This window comes from Triticum aestivum, chromosome 3D, assembly GCF_018294505.1.
Source record: "Triticum aestivum cultivar Chinese Spring chromosome 3D, IWGSC CS RefSeq v2.1, whole genome shotgun sequence".
Taxonomy (NCBI): domain Eukaryota; kingdom Viridiplantae; phylum Streptophyta; class Magnoliopsida; order Poales; family Poaceae; genus Triticum; species Triticum aestivum.
The window spans coordinates 483,074,212-483,094,459 of NC_057802.1; the positions used below are offsets into that span (position 1 = coordinate 483,074,212).

The 20,248-nt window shown below is 48.4% G+C and overlaps 1 protein-coding gene, 1 long non-coding RNA gene and 1 pseudogene across 2 annotated transcripts; all 3 read right to left on the reverse strand.

The window, feature by feature from the left end:
* Nucleotides 1–201: 201 nt before the first annotated feature.
* On the reverse strand, nucleotides 202–1,227 carry LOC123075029 (uncharacterized). Its single transcript, XM_044497722.1, has 2 exons — nucleotides 689–1,227; nucleotides 202–602 (listed from the first exon to the last, which is right to left on the reverse strand). Exons 1-2 carry the CDS (start codon nucleotides 1,205–1,207, stop codon nucleotides 291–293), a joined length of 831 nt encoding a protein of 276 aa, XP_044353657.1. The 5' UTR covers nucleotides 1,208–1,227; the 3' UTR covers nucleotides 202–290.
* A 5,197-nt stretch (nucleotides 1,228–6,424) lies between these two features.
* On the reverse strand, nucleotides 6,425–7,235 carry LOC123075030 (uncharacterized). Its single transcript, XR_006436081.1, has 3 exons — nucleotides 7,112–7,235; nucleotides 6,932–7,017; nucleotides 6,425–6,531 (listed from the first exon to the last, which is right to left on the reverse strand). It is a non-coding gene; the product is annotated as an uncharacterized lncRNA (long non-coding RNA).
* A 2,492-nt stretch (nucleotides 7,236–9,727) lies between these two features.
* LOC123076388 (UDP-glycosyltransferase 91C1-like) lies at nucleotides 9,728–13,773 on the reverse strand (annotated as a pseudogene).
* Between the last annotated feature and the right edge of the window lie 6,475 nt (nucleotides 13,774–20,248).

Sequence of the window (20,248 nt, forward strand, 5' to 3'; positions counted from 1 at the left end):
GGAAGGGGTTGGCGGGAAACGGGTGGCAGGAAGATATGGCGGGAAGGGGTTGGCAGGAAACGGGTGGCGGGAACATATCGAGGGAAAGCGTTGGCGGGAAAATATTAAGGGGAAAGGGTTGCGCGAAAACATAAGCCAAAGAGTGGAGCGGGATAGTATGGCGGGAGATATAGGCAGGAAAAATTGTTCCTGACTGGTGCATTTTTATTTCAGCATACATAGATGTTCAAATCGAAAAGTCGGATACTGACATATGTAGATACAATGGGTCGTGCACGTGGATAGTTGAATCATTGTAGTCGACGACGGCCAGCTGGCCTTCCCTTTGGACCGGAAAGCTCCAAGCGATTAGGTGGTCGAGTTACACGAAGACCGCGACCGTACTCCAGTTGGTCTTCCTGTGTCTGCGACTCCTGCATAGGTGGTGGAGTCTGTAATCCTTGTTGCGAACCTGATGCGTAATTGTAGGCGTATGGTTGTTGTGACTCCTCGGGGATAAAAGATGGGCCAATAACGTCCTCTCTGAAGAAATTTGTATCTACTGCGTTAACATTGTCGCCAGGTTGGGTGTACTCATCGTTCCAATTTACATCAGGTATGCCCTGCACATAGAAACATTGTAAACAAAAACTGTTAGAGGATAATATGTAATATCACTGTAAATGCATTAAAATGTAAACATGACTACCTGATCAGATCCCTCGCCTGTACTGTCTGGACATTCTACCTGGTACTGGTTTAAATCTGGGACATGAGTCTCCTCGGGCATGGAGATCCCTCGCGTGGAGAGATACGGCTGAGATCCCTCACCTTGAGTGTATGCTCCATATCCTGTGTATGCATATGGGTTTGGGGAAAGATACAGCTCGGGCATCGAATCCAAGCCCATACCATGGTCCTGTGATGTCTGCCCCTGACGAAGCAGCACCGAAGAAGAGCGATGTAGTGGCAGAGATGAGTCATGTCGTGGCAATGTCGTTGTTGTACTCGGACCCTCCCCCCACTGCCCATGGCTTGTACACGCCTCGCTCGGTCTGGACGACGGCGCCGCACTCGGTCTGGCTGACCTCGGTACTGGCATGTTGTACGCTCCAGTGACAACGTCGTCGCCTCTACCACATCTCAACTTTGTTAGCACGTATTCTTTAAAACGTTTATTGAATGACTTGACAGCTTGTCCCCTGGGCGGCATGCTTTCCGTCGCCATCTGCCCTATGTCGTTGGCAGTTTGAAGCTGGAAAAATATTTGGTTGTTATTTGGTTGAAATGATTATGAAATGATGGACCTGAAAAAATTACTAGTGATTACCATCCGGTCATGATAGTAAGCTGCATGCAGCTCAACAGGTCTCTGCATCTGCTCCTCGTGCGTGAGATTTGTTGGTATCGTAGCTGGTTGACCGGCCAGGCTTGTACGCGTGCTGATGCAGTACCACTGCTTGTACGCTTGAGCTGTACTTCCATCGTACGGTCTGCAAAATTATATAATAACATCAACCGTTGTGATGAAAGCAAAGCATCTTCACGCATCGTATGGTCATCGTAATAAAATAATGTAAATAAAATGTACCTAAGTTGATACACTATATCTGCTAGCGCTTTATTTTCCCACTTCTGTACCCATTGAATGTTGCGTTCCCTCCAATCGTAAAGACTCCAACCATGGCCCATATTGGTTAGCCTGCAAATTATGTAACAAAGTGTGAGTTTAGTAAATTAAAAATGACACTAACTATTTAGGGAGGTCACATCTTACTTATGGGTTTCCTCGTCCGTACATCTTGGAAAAGGTGGTGGAATCTCCTGATACAGACCGAACTGTCTCATGACACGCTCTGGGTTGTAAGGCTCAACACACCACAGGAACAATAAGTAGCAGCGAGTCAGCCAGAATGCACTATCGGTCAACATGCCTGCTGTGATGGGTCGTATATCAAAGACCATCTGTACATGCTCCTGAGTCCATGGGTTCCATGTGACTACAGACTCATCAAGTGCCTCAAACTGCTGGTGGTATATAGGGTAACAATTTTTCGCAATACTTGGAGACCAATGTTTCCGTGCCTTTGTCCACCTGCTGGCCATACTTACACAGCTGCCCTCGCTATAGTCGTATGGGTGTATGGGATTTATTATACGAGGTCATCCTACAGGGAGGTATTCCCAGGACCACAACTGTAGAAACTCGTAGGGGACACAAAGTAACGGAGCTTTTTTTGCGAAGGAAGTTTTTTGTGTGGCATCACACAAGCCTCTATATGTATGAGATAGAATGGCAGAACCGAAGTTGTATTTTGGCTGCTCGGGTAAAGGTTCATCTACCATCTTCTCCACAATGTAGATGAGACCAGGGAGAAGTACGTCCCCGTGTGAATTTGGAAACATAACCCCGAGGAGCCACAACAAATACGCAAACAGATGTCTTTTCCTCGTCTCAGAATAAGCGAAGCTAGAAAAATTAAGAAAGTTATCATGAAGCCAGGGGAGTGGGATGCCACGAGGGCCACCAGTACGTTGTGATTCTGGCATTGTCATCCCAAGACGGTGTGATATATTTTGTGCCCAAGTTTTAGACACTCATCGAGAGACTAACGGCTCACCTCTAATTGGTAGAGCAAGGATCATAGAAACATCTTTCAGTGTAGGTGCAAGCTCCCCAAAACGAAAGTGAAAGGTGTGGGTTTCAGGTCTCCACCAGTCAACGAGGGATGTCAAAAGGGATGAGTCCGAACGTAACTGGGATGGGTCTTCGCTTGATGTGAGCCTAGCAAAAGCATGTAGTCCATAAGCGTCAAGGTGAGGAATGAAATAATTGTGTATTGGCCAGGTTTTCTTTACGGTTCAAAGTCTGAAACTCCGATAATCATGTTCTTTATTTGGGTTCGAAAATAGGTGGCAACGGTGGCCGGCGTCATGGGGCCCCTCCAAAATCCGCGGCACTTCAGCCATAACCTGCACACAAACATACAAAAAAAAACACAAAGAGATTCAATAATACAAAGAGATTCAATTTAAAATAAATATAAATACAATAACACAAAGAGATTCAATAATACAAACATATTCAATTTAAACTAATAAAAGTATAATACAAATATAAGTAGACATAGCGAGTACAGATAAATCAACATCATGCGGTGTTGTTCGCTCGATACGGGCATTCCCTACGTGAATGTCCAGGACACCTACAAATGCGGCATCGCCTTGGTTCTCCCATCTGGCTATGGTCCATGTCATTGCGATGACGCCTAGACTGACGTCGTCCCTTGGCGGTTCTCATCAAGTCGGCGTTCGGAACCCATTTCGGCCCATCTGGCCACATCATTTTGTAGTTCATATCAATGCCCCAGGCCCAGAACTCACCGTTCCAAGTGTTGTACAGATTGTACATGTTGAAGTACGGTGATATGTATGGCTCAACACTGATTTTTTGATCTGCAGCCGCCCAGAGCACATGACTACAAGGGTAGCCCTCAAGCTTTGGCTTGTTACACGTGCACTCACAGGACGTTGGGCCGAGGGTGACAGCTTGCTTTTTTGATCCTCTGTGGTGACCCTTAACGTACTTGGCTCGCACATTGACCTCCCACTTATTCCTAAGTGCGTCCACTTTCCTGCAGCCATGGCTTTGGGACTTCTTTGCTTTCTCGTCCAGATGACTTTGCATCTTCTCGGACCATGGCTTGTTCAATTCAACTTGTGCTTTAGCCACGGTAACCCTGTCGGCAAAGTATGACAGGGTCCGATTCCAAGTTTCTTCAATTAGGGCTGTGATAGGCAAGGCTCTCACCCCTTTAGGAACACCATTGTACACGTCTGACATGTTGCTGGTCATTATTCCATACCGAGCCCCGGTGTCGTGGGCCTGCGCCCACTTGTACAAATCAGGGCAATTCTCGTCGATCCACTGGCTCAAATTTATGGCCGTCCTTTGACCCCTCCGGTCTTCTCTCTGCGGCAAGGTCGCGCGCTCGATCTCACCATTGATACCTGCCCAGATGACATTCATTTTGGCTTCAGTTTTCTGCATGCACATCCTCTTGAATAACTTGAACCAATCCTTATTCTTGAATTTGGAGTAAAAGTTTGCTGCCAAATGCCGCATGCACCACCTTTCCTCTTGATCCGGCCACCCCCACTCTTCTGACGACTCCTTAATTATGTTGAGAGCACTTAATAATCCTGTGTTGCGATCAGAGATGATGCAAACACCTAAATGCTCTTTCACGACACCCATCTTCACGCAGCTCAGGAACCACAACCAGCTATCTTTGTTCTCGCACTCGACCAGTGCGTATGCAATAGGAAGAAGCTGATTATTTGCATCTGCTGCAATCACCACCAATAGTGTGCCCTTGTACTTTCCAGTGAGAAAGGTACCATCAACTGATAATACCGGGCGACAGTGCCTGAAGGCTTGTATAGTCTGGGCGAATGCCCAGAATAAGCGGTCCAGGATTAGCTCACCCGGGTTCTTTGGGTTCTGACGTTCTCTCTGCCAAACTTGAGTCCCCCTATTAGCACTTGCTATCTGATGAAGCATTTTGGGGGCATAAGAATAGGCCTCCTCATAGGTTCCATACAAGTTCTTGAATATATTTTCCTTCGCAGGCCTAGCCTTGCTGTAGCTGACAGGGAAGCCAATCTGATCTTCTGCATCTTTTTGCAAAGCCCTAACACTAATGTTGAGACTTCCCTGCACAACCGTTTCCATCACCTGTGCCACATATCTTGCCGTCACATTGCAGTGATTTGAAAGAGTCCCAGTTTGCCCACAGCTATGCTGCACTATTTTTGTGATATGCTATGACTGACATACCCCAGGCTTCAGTCTAGCGAGAACTCTTCCGCGGCAACCTTTCGCGGTGTGGATGCATATGACCTTCAACTCTTTTTTATCAGACTGCTTCACTTTTTGCTGGTGGTGGAGGGTGATTGCATACCTATTAATTGCTGGTAAGCAGACTTCTTGTCTGGGAAAACCTGCCCAACCTCCAGGCTCCCCGCTTCTAGGCCAGAAACAGAGTGAAATTCATTTGTGATGCTCATATCTTGTAAAAACCCAGGTTGCAGTGACGCCGCGACCGCCCTCTGGGGAGGAACATCTTCTTCTTCGCTTGACTCAGAAGACGCAAAAGAGTGATCGTCATCATCGAGCGCCTCCGACAATCCCTCCACGTGTTCACTCATGTCAACGGCCGCAGACCAATATCTTGTGTCATACACAGGCTGGTCGCCCGTCGGTTCCGATGGGCCGATGCTAGGGGCTGATGTGATGGCCAACTCGACCTCACCGCCCCTGCTACTGCATCCGGCAACATCAGTGACTGAAATGAACTCCACATACACCATCGGCTGACCAAACACTTGGTTATTGGGATTGCTTGCAAACCTCATGTACGACCCCCACGACTGATCACCTGTGACAGGCCGCAAACCCCAACGGACAGCTGTCCCATCATTTGCTCCGTCAGCGACGAAGGCCTCCATTGTCATTTTCCCCCCTGCATCCCTGGGCCAAACACCGCTCGGATGCACCTTCTGACAGCTGCGTAACCCACGTTCACCATGTCTCTAACTACAACTGTAGTCGACTCGCACAAGGACACATCCACCCCGAAAGGACCGTCCCGTAAGACGTTCCCATAGTACACTACTAAATTTTCCATAGTACCTAACCAAAATACATGTTTACATTTCAAACAATTAGTAACTGAACATTTAATAGTAGTACGATGACAACATTTACATATCAGACGACTAAAATAATAATCGTATTTTCGTTACAAATATTCGTTTTGTTTTTAGAATCATTTGCTTAGACTTTCCGGGGTTGTTTGGTTAATGGGTATTTAGAGATCTTTTTTTTCTCTAACTCGTCTACGAGCGTCACAAACTAAAACTCTGTTTGCTTTTCTCCAACTACCCCAAAAATATCCTAAACTGATTCTCGTAACATGCAAAAACTGAGCTTTTGGAAAAACGACTATTAGTAAAAACTAATTTTCTTACAACAGGTTATGACAAAACCGATGGTAATTACTCGTTATGACAAACAACCACTAAACATAATAGTATGATAATAACATTTTAATATCATATGAGTAAAACATTTAATTTCTTTCGGCTTTATATAATTTTTTCATATCATACGATAGCAATCATTTATTTACAAATAATAATATTTGCAGCGGCATGCACATTATTCACAACAGTACATCAATATAAAAATATTAACAAAATTGCGGCGTCATTTTATACCTTAGCTCCAATATGGATGTGCTTGCGAATGCAATTAAGCATCCAAATAGTTCGAATAAATATCCGTCACTAGTAATATATGAACGGAGTCGACCTATTATCACATGAACATCAATATTACACACGGATTTTTCTTTCTGCTATCAAAAGTATGAAAATAGCACTTGCATGTATGTGGTCATCACCTCACAAGGGACAGCGAAGATGGATACACAATTTCTTCAATCACGTCATCTCCTCCTTGTTTGCTACTAAGATGAATTATTTTACCTAATTACATACATCATTAAGTACATTAGCACCTAATCTTAACATATAAAATTTAGATTATTGCGACATAACAAAGTAGACCCACGGTTTTCTAACTATAGACTTATTAATAAACATACCACATGAAATAACGTACCACATGCAATGAACAATTACAGTACAAGTTTTTCTTAATTACCGTATTAAGATTTCTCGCATGTCAATACTAATGGACGCACCTAACATTGATACAACATCTCCAACCTACTCTTCTAAAAAATATATTATAAATGGTACATCTGTCGTCTGAAATTATTTCTAACCTCTAAGCACTAACATTGCATCGCTAATGACGAGCTAAAAGACTAACTAATTACCACCCTGCATGCACAAAAAAATCAATTTATTGCAAAGCTCATACCTTGATCTTCAACTTCGTAGTTCACTTCGCTAGGCAAATCGTACTCCTGAAGCTCTAAATGACTCCAAAAAGTGATGAAATAATGCCTAACAAAACAGAGACCACATAGTTATGAACTAAACAAAAAGAGTAAAAACATCATGCATGCGAACGAAACCAACAAAAATGGATAGATCTTACCTTCGTCTATCTTTTCTTCCACTTCAGCATATTCAAAATCCAACTCTAAATCGCCCTAAATCACGAGTGAAAGTGCTTAGTGAGTACTTCTTTCTCTCCGTTCTTACGACTTAGAGAGCAGAAGAGGAGGCCAGAGACAGTGTGCTTGTGCACGGAGCTGAAGCATAGTATATAAAAAGAAGAGGATCTCTGTAGTGTCGGCACAACAGGATAAACTCACCTACCGCAGCCTCGGATTCCCGCAGCGAGTGAGTGTATTTCTACAGTGCCATAGCGTCCTTTGAAGCAAAAGCCAGCTGGGTGAGTGATTCCCGCAGTGCCGTCGCGTCCGCTCAAGCAAAAGGCAGTTGAGTCCCTAGGCAGCACCGCGGCGGAATCAGTGCGGGTGCATATAAAGCAGTCGCAAAAACCAGCTCACGGGCAGCAGAATCATCGCGAGTAAAGAAAACCAACCAGCACAAGCGGTAAAATATGCACAGATTCCCGCCCGTGAAAATCAGCGCCGTCAGCACGGGAATCAGCGCCGTCTGCGACGTTGTCGCGCGTGCAGCAACAGAGGGATGCCGCCTGCGGCGGTGGCGGCGTGGCCCACAGGCTGGGCCCGCGAGCAGCACGGCCTGTCGGCCTGCGAGCGACAGCGGCAACAGAGGCTGCCTCGCATAGTGGCGGCGTGGCCCACCTAGCCTCGCCCGTTCCGTCCCGGCTCGGGGTACTGTGCGAATCGCGTTTTACCCTTGTTGCCGCCTCTTGCAGTGGCGGCAGGGCCCGCCGCCTCCTGGCGTGGCGGCAGGTGCCATGTGTCGCCTGCCGCGCCTGCCGCCACCGCTGAGGGGTCCTTTTTGTCAAATTAATCCACATGTAGTCTTTTTTGTCAATTCATCTCAGCAGGGGTCCTTTTGGACAAAAAATCAGAGATGAACATGCAATGGGGTACTGTAGCAACCTGCAACCAAACACGCCCATAATGTATTAGCACATGCATACTGTTGACTTGATGCTATACCAGGCCAGGCTACAAACAAAACCCTCCCGTCAGACTCAAGCCTGGCCAGGCAAAAAACGCATGTTGTCTCAGCCTCTCCAGGCGCTGGTTTGTCCCAGGCACAAGACCGAGGACACCAATCAAAATGACCCTAAATGCAAAGACGCTCCTCATCCTTCCAACTGGCCCCTCCTCACTTCTCCCTCATATTTTTCTTCCTTCACGCACCATTTTATATCCATTTGACACCCACGACTCGAGAGCCCATCTATTTCCTCGTTTCTCTAGATGGTTCTCGCTCCCGTTGGCCTAGGTGAAGAATCACCGCTTCCACTCATCTCGTGAAGATTGGAAATTTCCTCCATCATCATTGCTCTTTTAGTGCTTAATCTCCTTGCTCTGTTGTTCGTCTATGTCAAGGTCACCCGACTATGATATCTTCTCGTCGCTCCTCTGTTTGCACAACCACGCCGGTAATAATGTATTTTTTTGTTCTAGCCGTCCTAGTTGATCTGTTTGGGTTTATATTACCTGACCGGACAACAAATTCATTTAATTCGTTTATTAGCGGTGCAGGGGTTTCACCTCTTGAACAGTGGACTGTAGTTCAGTTTTTTTACAACGAGTACACACCTTTTTGAATTTTTACATTTGGTCAGGTGATATATAAAAACCTGGTTGACAATAAATCTAGTGCTAGAATTCTTGGTACGGGCTGAGACTTTCGTGTCCAAGGCATTATTTAGGGTGCGTTCCACACGACACTCGTTAATGCTCTACTCCAGCAGACAAACCCTGCATGCCTAGGCGTGGGTCCCCTTTGCTTGGTGATACTCTCTCGATTTTAAAATATATTGCCCCCGTGCTTTTCGAGGTTCAACTTTGACCATAAATTTAACCAACGAGACCGACTGCAGCGGGAGAAAAATTATATAATTGAAAACCTCTTTTGAATACGAATTCACTGGTATAACTTTTGCTCTCGTCGTAGTCGGTCTCGTTGGTTAAATTTATGGTCAAAGTTGAAGCACGGGAATACAGGAAGCACTACATTTTAAAACGGAGGGAGTACCATATTCAAAGAATTTAGTCCAGGAATCACAACCATGCATGCATGTCGCTTGCGTATTGATTTCCTTGGAGGAAAATAAGATCGTGAAAGATACACTTGTGTTAATAACATACGATCTGCTTGGATGAGCATATATAGCTTTATTTTCATTAGATAGCAATACATTTTTTTTTGAATCATTAGATAGCAATACATGGTTATTTTTTTAATTAAACGCGGTTTCAAAGAACTCATACCACGATAGTCTTCCTCTTGAACAACTGGTGTTACTAATAAGGTGGATATAAAGTATCGGTGACTCAGTCCTTGCAGTCCAATAAATGACGAGGCGTACTTTTATGTGCTTTCTGTCCGGCTTTAGCCCTAACTTAATGCGGGCAAACAGGAACACACTGTGCAAATCTATGATTGAGCGGTGTATTCAACAACAGCTATTCATTTCATCAAATTATGCACTGATCCCTAGACAGCAGAGCAGCGGGTGAGATTCCGATAAGCATCGTCGCCGAGTGCTCCTAGTTCACGTCCTGTTGTATGTGTTTTTTTTCCCGTGAATGCTTTGTTCAAAATTTACGGTTTCAAATACGGGCTCTGTTCGGCCGCAGAAGATTTCGCCCCTTTAGCGTCTGATTTCCCGGTCCTTATCCGCTATATAAGAGCTGCTGATACATCGGAGTCTGTTAGAGATGCTCTTATACCGCTAATTTTGACGAGGGATCAGCGTCGAATTTTCTTCTCAAAGATGCTTGATGATATTTGAAAGTTTCAGTCCTATCCTTGGTTGTTTTTGCGGTGCTCCGACAGGTGCCGGAGAAAATCTCGCACGCACTGATCATTCACCTCGTCATCTCCAAACACTTTGGCGATCTCCTTCACCTTGGCCCGGAACCCCTCGCCTTCGTCTTCCACCATGACCCTCAGGGCCGCCGCGATGTCGTCGGCGGCAAACGACCCATCCTGCTCGTCCCGCGCCACCTCCATGCTGATCTTCTTGTCCACCAGGTTCCTTGCGTTGAGGCCCTGCTCGAACACCATCGGCAGCAGCACCAGCCTCACGCCCTGCGCCAGGCCCTCGGTAATGGAGTTCCACCCGGCGTGCGTCAGGAAGCCCCCGACGGATGCATGGGCCAGGAACCTCACCTGGGGCACCCAGCCTCGGCACACGACTCCCAGGCCGGCGACTCGCTCCTCGAAGTCCTCGGGCAGGCCGCCGGAGGGGGCGTCGGTCGGCGCCCTGAACGCCCAGAGGAAAGGCAGCCGGGACGCCTCCAGGCCGAGAGCGATCCGTTGCAGCTGCGCGCTCGTCAGCTTCACCTCGCTGCCGAAGGCCGCGTACACGACGGAGCCCGGCGCCTGTCCGTCCAGCCACCGCAGCGTCGCCTCGTGGCCGGCACGTCGTGCTGCGGCGCCGGAGGGAACAGGCCCACCGGGATCACTGGCTTCTGGTACAGCTCGCCAAGCAGCTGCAGCCACTCCGGCTCGAACTCCGAGCTGCTCCTGATGCCCACGAGCTGGCACCCTTCGATGGTCTTGGCGAAGCGGTAGCCCCCCGACACGCCGGAGTCGTCCGGGACCATGCCTGGCTCGAACAGCTCGCGCGCCTCGTAGCCGCGGTACGCGACGGTGGTCGGGAACGGGACGTACTCGGGGACGACCGTCAAGTGCGCCGGCTCCGTCTTGGCGTGCCTCCCGAGGCCAAGGAGCGCCTCAGGGCTCCCGAAGAAGCTGAGCGCCGCGGCGCCGAACAGGCTGAGGAACGCGCACGGCACGCCGTGCCTCGCCGCGGCCGCCGGCGCCCAGTACGACGCGTAGTCGACGAGGACCCAGTCCGGCCTCGATCCCGCCGCCTCCTCCGCCTGGAGCAGCCGCGAGAGCTCGCGCTCGAAGGCGGTGTCGTAGGCGCGGCGCAGGTACGGGCGGAGGTCGTCGGAGGGGAGGTGCAGGCTGTACCGGGCTCCTGTTACATCGACGGCTACGTACAGTGGCCTTCGTTATTCTGGAAGTGAGTGGACTCCGTTATTTAGCAGATCAAAATCGACAGTAAGGTTAGGTCCATCTCCCACGGCAACCCTTAAAACGATCGCCGGCAGACACTAATACGGGAGCCGGCCATCTAACCCTATTAATTTGGACATATTTCAGATGGAATTTAAATAAATTAGATAAATTTTCATGCAAACCAGATGATTTTTATTTAAACCAGACCGTGACATTTGCGGGTTGTTTGACGGTCCACCGTGAAGGTGCCCTTAGGGCGCAGGCAGGGGTGTGCAGCACGGTGTTAGAGCATCTCGGATGCACACGAGGTTAGTAGGTCACATGCAGCCATTACAAATCCTATGGATGCAAATTCGGTCTAGTCCAGGATACATGGAATTTATGGTCTGCATGAAGCTCAAAGCAATTTTGGGTCTGGATGAGGAGGAACGATTGAATGCGCCTTTTCATCTGCACACCTTGGGAAGCATGTGAGGCGGAACATATTGACCATTACTCCCCACTCCACTCCCCTAATCGCCCAAACCCCCATTCACACCCCTCTCTCACCACCCTTTGTTGCCATCGATGGGCATTGATGCTGTACCACCACGCTGCCCGATTCCTTGTCCCGTCGGTGGTAGCGCTCACGACTGGTGGCTTGCGGCCGTTACGACGGGAGGCTACAACCCCGGACAGTTGCAGAGGATGCTCAAGGATCCTCCCCCCATCTACACGAAGTTTTGGTCAGTGTGTATCGACCGACCATCAGAGGACAATATCTCCACTGCGGCACCTGGTACATCAGTTGTAGTGGTGGGAAGGGGGGCTTCGATTGCGGTTGTCAGCCAATCGTCGTGTGACTATGAGGATTTTGACGTCCCCGCCGCCGGGGTTTCCTTTTCCTGGTCCAGCGCCATCCGCTCCACCTCGGGACTCCAGCGACAGTAGCTCCACCTCCGGCCACCGATGTAAGTATGTAACCTCAACATTGCTTCATAGATGTAGATTGGTGGATGGTTCAGCTATGGTTAGGGTTTTCTTGGGCGGTTGTTGCTTCGACGACAATGCATTTTTCTTGGCGAGAGTACACCTCTGGCAAGGATACACAATTAGGGTATATATGGCTGTATATTAGATTGATTTGCTGACTCGATTAGATTGATTCGTTAATTGACATGCCCATTGCTAGACTGTGCACTGATTGCGCAAGTCTTATATCATTGACATGCACAGTGGTAGACTGTGTATGTCTTGGATCATTGACATGCACATTGCTCGATTGTGCACTGATTGCGCGTGTCTTAGATCATTGATATGCACATTGGTAGATTTTGCTTAGATTGTGCATGTCTTGGATCACTGACATGCACATTGCTAGATTGTGTACTCATTGTGCATGTCTTGGATACATTGACATTTGTAGGATCATAGCATCAATGTGTTAGAAATATGCCCTGGAGGCAACAATAAAGTGGTTATTATTATATTTCCTTAATCATGATAAAGATTTATTATTCATGCTATAATTGTATTGACCGGAAACTCAAATACATGTGTGGATACATAAATAAATACCGTGTCCCTAGTGAGCCTCTACTAGACTAGCTCGTTGATCAACAGATGGTTAAGGTTTCCTAACCATAGACATGTGTTGTCACTTGATGACGGGATCACATCATTAGGAGAATGATGTGATGGACAAGACCCATCCGTTAGCTTAGCATATGATCGTTCAGTTTATTGCTACTGCTTTCTTAATGTCAAATACATATTCTTTCGACCATGAGATCATGCAACCCCCGGATACCGGAGGAATACCTTGTGTGCTATCAAACATCACTTCGTAACTGGGTGATCATAAAGGTGCTCTACAGGTATCTCCGAAAGTATCTGTTGAGTTGGTATGAATCAAGATTGGGATTTGTCACTCCGTATGACGAAGAGGTATCTTTGGGCCCTCTCGGTAATACAACATCACAAGAAGTTTGTAAGCAAGGTGACTAAGGAGTTAGTTACACGATGATGTATTACGAAACGAGTAAAGAGACTTGCCGGTGACGAGATTGAACTAGGTATGGAGATAACGACGATCGAATCTCGGGCAAGTAACATACCAACAGGCAAAGGGAACTACGTATGTTGTCATAAAGGTTCGACCGATAAAGATCTTCGTAGAATATGTGCGAACCAATATGGGCATCCAGGTCCCGCTATTGGGTATTGACCGAAGAAGTGACTCGGTCATGTCTACATCATTCTCGAAACCGTATGTTGTCATAAACGTCCGAAGAAGCTGCGCGTCGTGGCGCCGAACAGGCTGATGAAGGCGCACGGCACGCCGTGCCTCGCCGCGGCCGCCGGTGCCTAGTACGACGTGTAGTCGGCGAGGACCCAGTTCGGCCTCGATCCCGCCGCTTCCTCCTCCTGGAGCAGCAGCAAGAGCTCGCGCTCGAAGGCGGCGTCGTAGGCGCGGCGCAGGTACGGGCGGAGGTCGTCGGAGGGGAGGTCGATGGTCGCCTCGGCGTGCTCCGACAGGCGGTCGACGGGCGGCAGAGGGACGTCCACGACGCGGATGAGGCCGGCGAGGCCCGGCAGGATGCCGATGAGCTGGCGGGTGTTCCTCGGCATGGAGAGGAGGGTGACCCGGTGGCCCTGCCGGCCACACGCTTGGCGAACTCCGTGAAGGGGAGCACGTGGCCGAAGGCCAGCCATGGCAGTAACATGACGTGCATCTTGGCGCCGGCCGTGGCCTCCTTCCCAGGAAATTAAGTTTTGGCAACGGAGGGCAGGATCTCCTAGCTGCTAGATGCTTGCTGTTGATCCTTTCCGTGGAGTTCACAGATTTGCGGATTCCCGCGTTTGAACTTGGATGTCACTCCGTTTCCTGAACGTCGGTCTCGAGAGCCAAATATGGCGGGCAATGAAGATATAAAAATGGGACCTGATCAACAAGTCAGTGTTGGTTGCGTCACGGATGATCGTTTGTCAGTGTGGCACCATTCGCCGAACATGGTAGATTATATTACTACTTGTAGGTAAATCTGCGTAACATGACAGCGAGATGAAGCGTGCAGGTGCAGGCTGTACCGGGCTCATGTTAGAGCATGTACAACCGGACTTGACAAATCCGGCCCCTCAAATGCCCGCGGGCGCGTCTGCAGGCACTAATCGAGCACCCCTTAAATTTTCACAGTTGCAACCAGACATTCATACTAGATTCTCATACAAAGACATGCAAACTAAAGTAAACCTACATACTACGTAGATCACCTAGCTACTCATCGTCGAAGATGTCAACGATCTCCGTGCCCGGCTCCAGCAGCATGGGCGGTAGCTACAGCTCCGGCTCCTTCGGTGCCTCCGTTCCGGCCTCCTCCGTCTCTGTCTCCGCGTCGAGTTCGGCGAAGAGCGCGTCGGACTCCTTCTGCTCCCGCTGGAGGAACGCCCGGTCGGCCTCCACATAGGCCTCATCCTGGATGGACTCCAGGATGGCCTGCTGCTCCGCCATCTCCTTTGACTGGGCGACGACGAACTCCGCCTCCGTCTGCTCCATGTTGAAGCCCGACAGCTGCTGCTCCGGCTCGTGCCGCTCCGCCTCCATCGGAGCCATCTCCTCCTCCTCCTCCCCCGGCGGCTCCTCCTCCTCCGGCTCCGGCGAGTCCAGAGGCAACCCGACAGCGATGCGAGCAGCTTGCCTCACCCGGATCTCCTGCTGGATCTCGTAGCGCCGCTCCGGCGTCAGCATCGCGTAGTAGGTGATCTTCCTCGGGACCATGGCGGAGTGCCGGAGTATGGGCGGAGCGTCGGCCCGTGGGCAGAGCACTGGAGCAGGAGAGGGAGGAGGTGGATGGGCTCGGACTGGCGGCGCAGAGAGGGGGGAGGTGGATGGTTTAGGGTTGCGGAACACCGGTCGACTTAAATAGCTGGATTTGGTCTTGGGCGACGAGCCAGAGCGGCGCCACGCTGCGTTCACACCGCGACGACGGACGCGGCGTCCGCTGGACCACCGGGTTTCCGGGCGTTTCCGCGTGGGACCCCGCCGTCAGACTGACGTGGCGGGCATGCGCGGTCGCGCCTGGACGCCCCCATATCCTCCCCATATTTGGGCTGGATATGGGGGGTTTCCGGTTAGCCCAAACGTTTGAGGCCCGTTTAAGGAGCCTGTCTGGGTAAAAAAACGTGACCGGACAGTGATCGGGCGGCTCGCCCGAGCGTATGAGGCGGGTTTGGGAGGTCCGACTGTAGATGCTCTTACATCGACGGCTACGTATAGTGGCCTTCGTTATTTTGGAAGTGAGTGGACTCCATTATTTAGCAGGAACAGTGCCTGGACCCCGCGATTAAGGAAGTCAGAAGTCAGAGTTTCCCCGTTAAGATGAGCATGTAGATCAAAATCAACAGTAAGGTTAGGTCCATCTCCAACGGTAATACGGTGTCCCCTAAAACGACCCGTTCAAGGACATGACACTGATATGGGAGTCGGCCATCCAACCATATCGATGTTGGACACATTTTCAAATGGAGTTTGAACAAACGAGATAAATTTTCATGCAAACCGGATGATTTTTATTTAAACTAGACCATGACATTTGCGGGTTGTTTGACGGTCCGCAGTGGAGATGCCCTTAGGGCGCATGCGGGGTTGTGCAACACAGTGTTAGAGCATCTCGGATGCACACGTGTTTAGTAGGTCACATGTAGCCATACAAATCCTATGGATGCAAATTCGGTCTAGTCTAGGCTACATCGAATTCATGGTCTGCATGAAGCTCAAAGCAGTTTTGGGTCTGGCTGAGGAGGAACGATTGAATCTGCCTTTTCGTGTGCACACCTTGGGAAGCATGTGAAACGGAATGTATTTGCCATTAGTCCCCACTCCACTCCCCTAATCACCCAAACCCCCATTCACACCCCTCTCTCACTACCCTTTGATTCCATCGATGGGCGTCGACGCTCCACCACCACGCTGCCCGATTCCTTGTCCCTTCGATGGTAGCGCTCACGACCGGTGGCTCGCCACTGTTACAACGGGAGGCTACAACCCCGGAGAGTTGCAGAGGATGTCCAAGGCTCCTCCCCACATCTACATGAAGTTCCGGTTAGCGTGTATCGACCAACCATCAGAGGATAATACCTCCATTGCGGTACCTCCGACGGTGGGTACTTCAGTTGCAGTGGTGGGAAGGGGGACTTCGGTTGTGGTTGTCAGCACAACCACCGCCGGGGTAGCAGCTCCACCTCCGATCATCGATGTAAGTTTATTGAACCTCAACATTGCTTTGTAGATGTAGATTGGTGGATGGTTCAGCTACGAGTAGGGTTTTCTAGGGCGGTTTTTGCTTCGACGACAATGCGTTTTTGCTGGCGAGAGTACGCCTCTGGCAAGGATACACAATTAGGGTATATATGGTCATATATTAGATGGATTTGTTGATTGGATTAGGTTGATTTGTTGATTGACATGCACATTCACTACAAAAAAATACACTTCCGTGATGATATGTGTTTGTCACAGTAGGTCGCGTTTTTTGTCATGCATGTACATCCATGACAAATTTATGACAGAATCAAGATAGTCATACCTGTGCTGTCGTAGAAGTGTTCCATGACATTACCAAAATTATCATCACGGAAGTGTCCACTTCCATGACGATAAATCGCGCGTCACAGAAGTGCTTTCGTCAAGGGTGACCGACATGTGGCATCCATCGTAACGGAACGCCGTTAAGCTATCGGGTCGGGTTTTGGATCCGATAACCCGTTAACAGCCCCGACCAATGGGGATTTTCCACGTGTAAAATTATCATTGGCTAGAGGAAACACGTGTCGGCTCATCGTTGGGACAGATGTCATCCACTCACTGGACAAAAGGCGCCTATGATACGTCGACACGTGGCACGGCCCAAAAGTGGCCCATTCCTGTGAAAAGGCCGGCCCGTTTGACTTGGTCAAAAGCTGGCGGGCCGGCCCAGGGAAAGCCTGTTAACGGCCTGTTCGCATATAGCCCAAGGCCTGTTACGCCCTATCCGAATTAGGCCCAGTAGCGTCATCTGGGCCATCCAATATGATTCCAGCCCGTTTTCACTTCTCGCCCATGTATAGCCCATGACGTCTTTCGGCCCATATGAGGCCCTTTGTAACTCTTGGCCCATTAGCGGCCCGTGCTGAAACTGGCCCGTAATGAACAGTGTATTACTTTACACCCATTAACGGCCCGTGGTGAAACTGGCCGGTAACAGTGTATCACTTTATACCCATTAACGGCCCGTTATTCCGTTGGGCCGTTTCCAGCCCAAGTTAACTTTCGGCCTTCTGAGGGCCCATTTATTCTTGGGCTCATTTGCAGCATTCGGTTACTTACGGCCCGTTACTGTCATTTTCTGCTTGTGGGCCAAATTCAGCCCGTCGTTACAGTCGGCCCGTTTGTGGACCGTTAGTCTGTTGGGCCATTTTCATAGCATCACCAAATACGGCCTATTAACGGCCTGTTATGGTCAGCCCATAAAACGTACGATTTCCATTAAAGGCCCGTCTACGGCCCATTAAAGGCCCGTACAAGACCCATAAATGAGTCGGCGGCCCATGGATCCTACGAGACGTAGAAGGCCCATGGATCCTACGAGACGTAGAAGGCCCATGGATCCTACGAGACGTACAAGGCCCATGGATCCTACGAGATGTAGAAGGCCCATGGATCCTACGAGACATAGAAGGCCCATGGATCCGACGGCCCGTGAAGGGCCATGGTCGGGCGAGTTGGCCCCCGTTTGAATGATATAGCATATTCAAAGAATTATCCTACTCAATACTATACAACAAAGAGATCAAGGCATAGAAAGGTAGAATAATCCTACACTATACAATAAAGAAATTACAGCCGATTATACCCACTGGGCATTATGGTTCGGCACAGGTGATAATAAAGCATACACAAACAGCAAATTACATACACCGGGCAAATACAGCTCATACATCATGGACGCGCATCAACTTAACTCCATTTGAACTATAATCTCTTCAGAAAATAGGATTGGCCGGATTCAGATAGCACAAATTTCAGTCTGCAAAATCTCCAATTCCTTCATGGTTACCTCAGTGTCTTGTTTCATTTTTTGACTCCTGCATCTAATACCTGCATGTCCAGTCTCAACTTGTTGATCATACGTTGACAATCATGTACATGTCTTGCCACCTCTAGTTGATGCTCGAGAACATCAGCACATTCCAATTCCAATCCATAATCATTCGGTAACGGCCATGCCGCACTGCTCGCAGATCTTTGTGTTGATGTCACTTCATCTTGTTTCTGTAAGTACACATGACTAGGGAAAAAATATAGTTACAACAGTGAAGCGAACAAGACACTATTTTGTACTACATGGCAAAACAGGACTAACAATAATGTTACACGTCACTTTCAAAAAAAATGTTCCACGTCATGAAGCATAAGCAGGTGATATTTTAAAAATTATAAAAAAAGATAGTCTGTGCAGCCTGCATACAGAAATCCCTCTTAGCTCACCAGAGGAGCATGATGTTGGGGCCCAATCGAAAACACAGACAAGTTACAAATTTAGACAGCACGTTGCGTATAAGTAAGCAAGCAGTTGGCCATTCTGTGCCTCAATTAAAGTCTTAGGGAGCATAATGAACAGCAGAGGGTTTCATACAAACATACTACAGCAGGCAAAACTATGCAATCATTAGTGTAGTATAAACTAGATTGTGAGCCTCATGCAATAATAGTTGGTTAATAGACTTCAAAGCTTCAGGCACACTTCGGCAGAGTAATTAAATGGTAAGGCCTTTAATTATGTCAACTAATAGTGATACAAGTACCGAACATCAGGCAGGATTATTTGGGCATCTCATTAACTGAGGATAAATAAAGCAATTGAAAAGAGAAAATTAACTATGCCTGAAACAAACAAGGAATTGAACTGTTGAGTTGCATATAGTGACTTACCTTAGCAGGTTGAAGAGGCTCAGTGCAACTCCTACTTCTCTTGCAAGGCTCCTTCCTAACATCTTGTACTTGGAAATCCTCAATCTTATCTTCATTGCACCCCCTCTGCAAGGTGACACAAACTAGTTACTCGTCTCCTTGGAAGATAAATATGCATACTTTCCAGTCTGTGAACACAAAAGGATGAGATTATAACAAAACAACACCACATAATGAAACATGCCGCATCTCTTGCACTTGCACACAATGAAATGAGCATTTACTATGTCTGCACTATGTAAAAACTAGGCATACCTTCAAACTGGATCTCCAGGTACTCTTGGAGAGCCTACTGTAGTGTACAACCAAACCTTTATGTCACCTATGAGTTAGACAAGGCCCCACTACAGCAGCCCTCAGTGTTTAAATCATTGACAAGCTCTGTTAGAGTGTTAGGTCAAGAACAGCAAGTAATCAAAGCAAACAGTCCTACTATGGCTGGCTGATGCAAACAAGCAATTGAACAGATGTGTGAGCAAATCTTACATATCAAGAAAAGAAGAAAGAAGGAGGCTTAAAGACCATCACTTGACTGACCAGATTTAAGGGGCATTTAAACATCATGTGCAACGTATGAACTAACATAAACATTGCATATTCCAGATTCTACAATGGAATGCACATGTATTAGGTTATGCCATGTATGATGATACCTAAATGTACAGATAGCAGGCATGAGTGATTCATCATTGCACGCACAATTGAATTGCAGGTTAAGGGCCAGTTCGATTCCGCCTTTTCAGGGCATATTGTCAAAATAAGCCATAAAAGATGTAAAGAAGTCATTTTTGAGTTATGGGCTTGGGCTTAACTAATTTCGCTTTGGAGGGGGGTGTTTCGGGTAGAACCTCACTAAAAATTGAAGGGAAGGGGAATAGTGAAATGACTCTGTTGTCTGCCTATATTACACTCAAAATGTAACTGCTGACGCCCGTGTCATACCTGACCCTCAAGTAAAAACAAACACGCAAGCATTCATTGCCCTGCCCGCTTGCATCTCCTCTCCCCTTTCCCTCTACCTCGGTCCCCTGCCTGCAGCACTAGGGTTCCTCCAACGAGCCGTCGCCACTGGTCCCATCTGGCCTGGTCCTCGACGAT

Coding starts and splice junctions, on each gene's coding strand:
- LOC123075029 (XM_044497722.1), bottom strand. CDS start 1,207: ATGGCGACGGAAAGCATGCCGCCCAGGGGACAAGCTGTCAAGTCATTC. Junction 603..688: donor CAGGCGAGGGATCTGATCAG/GTAGTCATGTTT, acceptor TTCTATGTGCAG/GGCATACCTGATGTAAATTG.